At 42.3% G+C, this 6,000-nt stretch overlaps 2 protein-coding genes across 4 annotated transcripts in view; one reads left to right on the forward strand and one right to left on the reverse strand.

Moving 5' to 3' along the window:
* Positions 1-5,478, forward strand: part of Cbl (E3 ubiquitin-protein ligase CBL) — a 131,007-nt gene extending 125,529 nt beyond the window's left edge. The window contains exons 11-14 of one of the 2 annotated variants that reach the window (XM_053787478.2): positions 443-621; positions 1,115-1,861; positions 2,431-2,542; positions 3,965-5,478. In XM_053787478.2, coding sequence (XP_053643453.2) covers positions 443-621; positions 1,115-1,861; positions 2,431-2,542; positions 3,965-4,157 — 1,231 coding nt within the window. In that variant the 3' untranslated portion in view covers positions 4,158-5,478. The remainder of the gene's footprint in view (positions 1-442; positions 622-1,114; positions 1,862-2,430; positions 2,543-3,964) is intronic. The other variant, XM_053787479.2, reaches the window with a different exon arrangement.
* S2P (membrane-bound transcription factor site-2 protease) overlaps positions 1-6,000 on the reverse strand; it is a 243,114-nt gene that overhangs the window by 204,442 nt on the left and 32,672 nt on the right. The gene's annotated exons all lie outside the window — the stretch shown is intronic.

A 6,000-nucleotide genomic window follows, 5' to 3' on the forward strand; every position in this document is an offset into this window, starting at 1 on the left:
TTTTTTTTTTTTACAACCCTCAGAACACATCCAGTAATATAAAAGACACTTTTAAAACCTAAAGAAAAAAAATCAGCATCCCTCCCCATTAGTGGAGGTCCGACACACTTGGAGTGATGGGCAGAAACGTTAATGATGAACAACAATTTTTAATATTTACAGATCGCTGGAACCAAAAGGTCACTGAGCACACACACACCACCTATCACATATCAAAACTAACATTCCCTAATGAAAACCATCGAACAAGCACACGATAATACAACAAATATTTTCACGCTAGGTTAAAATACTCAACGTTAATTAAAATAGGATATGAAATACTTAACATTAAAAGACACTCGCAAAATTTTCCCTAAGTTCTGGCAGGTAACCCATAAATCCCCTCAATTAATGGAGAAGTCAAGGTGGATGTGATTAACACAGGTGGGTACACCCACAGGTCGAGTACACTGGACTTGGAAGAGGAGGAAGATATGCCTTTAGCACCCCCCAGGACACTCGCCTCCCTCACGGCGCCCACAGTGGTAACTACGCCCACCACACCCACCTCCCCGCACAGGACAATCACAATCGTCACCCTCGACCCTAACAACGTCACCGTTGAGACCACAACCACAGGTGAATATTCTTACCTTCCGTTCATACTCAAGAAATATCAGCTGCTTACTACCTAGGAAGTTTGGAATCATTATTTTACCACCCACTAATAGGGCAAAGTAATTTCTAAACGGTAATAGATGTTCAATGATGCAAGGTACATTATAATACCTGCAATTCTCATTAAGCAATATCAGATAACTCGTGCATCGAGGAAAATGTTGAATATTAGAGAGTAAGACGCAATACCTTGGCTGGAACAGTTCACATCTAGCCCATAAATTGCTACTTGTGTAACTGGAATTGAAAAATTTAAATAATTTTGGTGTTTAGTAAATATTTATTTTTAACGTGTGTTGGTCGTCTGACAGGTCCAGTAGAGACCGAAACGTCGTTGAAGTTTCGTTCAAAATTTATAGGATACTGCTGAATTGTTTCAGCCACGATAATATGAGTTTCATAAGTTTAACTGAAAGTGAGTGACGGGGTGTGTGTGTGTGTGTGTGTCACCCAGGGCTGAGCAAGGAAAGCAGTGGAAGGAAGCCCAGTGCCCCGTCACCACTGCGACACCGGCCACTATCTGTGCCTCACATTGTGCCCAGGACCAGCAAGCTTATGCGAGCCTCTGGTTCCAATCCCTCCCTCTCTTCTTCCTCCTCTTCACCTACCTCCACTCCTGCCACCACGCCCACGCCCGCACCTACCTCAACGCCTGCGACCACGCCCACTCCGCTACCTTCAGCGCCGCCCTTCCCCGTTCATTTCCCCCCTACCTCCGTTGCCCCTTCCTCATCGTTCGTGCCAGTGAGTTTGCCCGTAAGTTCCAGTGGTAACTCACAGCAGAGACAACCTATGTCCCCGCTAGGAGGCCCGCCCACCACCACGGCGCCGCCCCCGCCCTTATCTGTATCGTCACCCGTCACAGTTATCACCTATACCCCCGTGATGACCTGTGATGACCTGATCTCCAGCCAGGAGCCCACCACCACCACCGTCACCACTACTATCACCCCGCGTCCTCGTACGATCCTGCCCTCTCAGTCCACTCTAATGCCTCCCACCCCCGCCACTACGCCTTCCCCTTCCTCCCCCTCCTCCATTACCTCCTCCACCTCCTCCTGCTCCTCCGGGTCGGCCTCCACCACCAGCAGTGGTGCCGGCTTGGACGTGGACAGAAGAGCCAGTGGAACGAGCCACACGGGAGACCTGGAAGACATCCACGAAGAACCTCCCTATGAGAACACCACTCTACCTCCCCCAGGTAACTGAAATTACCAGAACACAAAACTGAGTTTAAATACCCCATTATTATTACTTTTAATATTTTTAAATTTGTGTGCATTTTTCATGTGCAAATTTCAGTGCTTGAAGATCCCAACGGGTTAAGATCATTTTTATGCCATGTTACTACCACCATTATTTTACTACCATCACCTGCGATGTTGCTACCACCATTATAACTCACGAAATCGTAATTACATGATTGCAAAAAAAACATACCACGGGAGAGGATTGAACTCGCTGCGAGTGAGTCATGAAACTCCAAGCCAGCACCTAAGCCACTGGACCAGCTGGCCAGCTGGCCCAGTGGCTTGGAGTTTTACGTCTCACTCGCCACGAGTTTAATATCCGCCCGTGATATGGTTCACCACCACTATCTTACTACCATCACCTGCCATGTCACTAACGAAAGCTAACTACCATCTTCAACTAACGCCTATTGTTAAACGAGAGAGACCTGTCGAATCATCAGCTTCATTGTCAGTTGACACTCATTTGTTGCTTGATCCATACCTAAATTAATCTGCTGTTGGTCTGACACTGTTACAGCGTGTCCAGCGTCAGCCAGGAAGTCAGCAACGGACTCAGATTTGCCGAACTTCCCAGCACCGTCAGCTCCGTCCTTACCCACCATTATGAAGTCCTGGTCGGCTGACAGAAGGTAGGGTGGTTCATGGAAGGTTGTAAGGAAGAAGGTAGGATGGGAAGGCAAGGTAGGAAGACTAAGGAACATTGGACAAACGGTAAGAGGGAAGTAATCAGCTTTGATTCGAGGGTACATCAAAGTACCCTTTCTTCCTCCCCGAAGGGAGAGAAGCGGGTGGGAAAGTAGAAGGGGAGACGGAAAGAGGAAAAACAAGGAGGGAAAGTGAGAGAGAGAGAGAGAGAGAGAGAGAGAGAGAGAGAGAGAGAGAGAGAGAGAGAGACCCGTAAGGGTCTTGATTCAAATTCTTTGATTCAAGACACCTTCACCTGCATCATGGCACCGTATATGATGCATTATCCAGTCAAGATTTAAGATGCTCAAATGATGCGTACTTATTTCACGAAAAATAGTTTTTTAAACTAACTGGGCAAATTGACATCTACATACTGTAATATGAACTTGAAAATTAGACACATGTGCAACATCTGGATATGTTTATTGAAGACGTTTCGCCATCCAGTGGCTTTATCAAAATAAATTCAAGGACATAAATGGAAGACAGTAGAACTATATACTAAAGATGAGGTAATCAGTCCCTCAGCCTTGGAGCTGGTGAAGAGCACCGGAGTCGTGAAGAGTCTGGAGCATAGGCAAGGTTAGGTTAGGTAAGGTTCGTCAGGAAGCAGGAGAAGTGTTTCCTGACGCAGGTCTTAGTCAGATGATGACCCGCCACTGGAGCTTCTGGTCATCTGACCGAGGCCTTTCGCTGGCTTACCGGTCCGTCCCATTAAAAGTTATGGTTATAGTTATAACCACCTGTTTATTAATCAGCAAAGGCAAGAAGGCTGGCGCTTGTATACCGGCGTCAAGTGGTAAAGGACGTGTTGCAGACGAAGACATTGTCACTGGTAGGCGGGACTCCCCATATGTTGCGTATGTGACATTTTCATTTTGTCGGTATTTTATACCATTCATGTACATACTGCTATAACAATCTTATTTTGAAGCCCAGCAGAGGAGGCTTTTTCAAGTTTTTCCACGGAAACTAGAATCAGAAATAGTTTCTTACAATTAAATGGGCACCTGCCCATCCTAATAGTTGCAAGAGGCTTTCCCCTAGTTAAAGTTCACCAGCATTGATAATGTTAAGCCGGCTGGGCCAGGCGTTGTGAAATTATAGAGAAAAACCCTGGAAGAAAATCGTATAACCACTATAGTCTTACTATGTCAGGAAAACCTAATTATAATCCTGAGTATCATCCATTATAATTGACGAAATCCATAGGTTAAAGCCTTATGTAATAAGAATAAAGACTATGCATTATTATAGATACTGAGATCATGATATTGTCATCATGGTTCTGTAATCGTGGCAACTATAATAATAGGTATACCAATATCTCCAGCTAACATGCCCTCCTCTTCTGTCGTATCTAGCATGAATGTGACGGAAGGCCTAGGCGGGGAGGAAGCGCACACTGCCTACGAGAACCTACACATGGACTACCTGGCGACGCTGACGCAAGAAGGCTTCGCCCAGGACGCCGTCATCAGAGCTCTCGTCATCACCAGGAACGACATAGCGATGGCCAGAGACATCCTCAGGGAGTTTGCCTCCAAGAGAAGCTAAGGGGACGCTCCACTCTACCCCACCGCTAGGAGGCGGAACACCAACAGATAATCAACGCCCCTCTCTCTCCCCAGGCTCTCTGTTTGAATTTATATATAATATATATATTATATATATTATATGTTCTCAGGAAAGTTTACTTGAGGATACGGAGAGTCGGGCAGGGAGGGGGACATGGGGAGGTGGACATGGGTTAGGTGCCAAGTTCAATGCTCTGATGGAGCAACTGTTGGAATCACCATTGTGTGTTCTTATTTGTATATTTGGTAAGGTCTCTCTAGCTAAAGAGGTTTCATCTCCCCTTAAAAGGAAATAATAAAACCTCGACTTTGGTGCTCCTCTGAAGGCCACTGTTTAAGTACTATTTATTAAAGACTTGGTTCTTCTTATGGCCTTCATGGGTATACCGCTGGGAGAGCCTCGGTGGGGCTGCGAGGGGTCAACAAACCCCCGGGAACTTCACCTGTTCTTAACAGTATTACCAGAAATGTTACACTGAGAATCCAGTCACTGTACAGTATTTATCTTTCGTTCTAATAATACAAAGAGGTACAATTATTCGTGGACGAGGTGCGTCACTGTTGTGGTTTAGTGAATACTAAAACTTCCTAAGTGTTCTCGCTCTGGGCTCGTCGCCATGCCAAAAGGAAAGCCAATGTTATGATGGCTGATCCTTGATGCCAACGTTACCTTGCAGTGGTCATTGGGAAATTGTTTTTGTACAGTCCTCTGAAGGTTCAAGGTGTGTGTGTGTGTGTGTGTGTGTGTGTGTGTGTGTGTGTGTGTGTGTGTGTGTGTGTGTGTGTGTGTGTGTGTGTGTGTGTGTCTGTCTGTGTGTCTGTGTGTCTGTGTTGAAAGTGGTGAAACTGCGGCACACTGCTTGCAACAGTGCCACTGCTTGCAGCAGTGGCACTGCTTGCAGCAATGGCACTGTTTGCAAGCGTGGCATGGGCTTGTGGGTAGCGAGGGAGTTAAGGATGTGCAATAATTCCATGCCCTAAGCGTCTAGCTGTCGCATCCAAGTTTATGTGATGACCAGACAATTTTTGATGACTTAAGTGAAATCCCCGGACAAGAAACTGACGATTACCCCCCCCCCCAAAAAAAAAGTGTAAATACTGACGTTACGTGTTAACAAGGACATAACTGACCCCCCCATATTTTGGGTGGTCGGATGGTAGAAGTATACCTGAACTTGTATACCCATGGGACCTGGTGAGAGACGTCTGGTCACACACCTGTTTGCCGTCGACAAAGTCAAGGGATGCAATCACATATAAACATTCAGAGGTGGCGCCACTACGAGGTAAATTTATATGTAAATATATATATATATATATATATATATATATATATATATATATATATATATATATATATATAAATACACACAGACAATATACATATATGTATATATATATATATATATATATATATATATATATATATATATATATATATATATATATATATATATATATATATATATATATATATATATATATATTATATATATCATCATTATATATATATAATATATCATTATATATATAATATATCATTATATATATATAATATATCATTATATATATATAATATATCATTATATATATATAATATATTATATATATATAATATATCATTATATATATATAATATATCATTATATATATATAATATATCATTATATATATATAATATATCATTATATATATATATAATATATCATTATATATATATATAATATATCATTATATATATATATAATATATCATTATATATATATAATATATCATTATATATATATATATATCATTATATATATATATATATATATATATAT

This window comes from Cherax quadricarinatus, chromosome 39 (genome assembly GCF_038502225.1).
Source record: "Cherax quadricarinatus isolate ZL_2023a chromosome 39, ASM3850222v1, whole genome shotgun sequence".
Classification (NCBI taxonomy): domain Eukaryota; kingdom Metazoa; phylum Arthropoda; class Malacostraca; order Decapoda; family Parastacidae; genus Cherax; species Cherax quadricarinatus.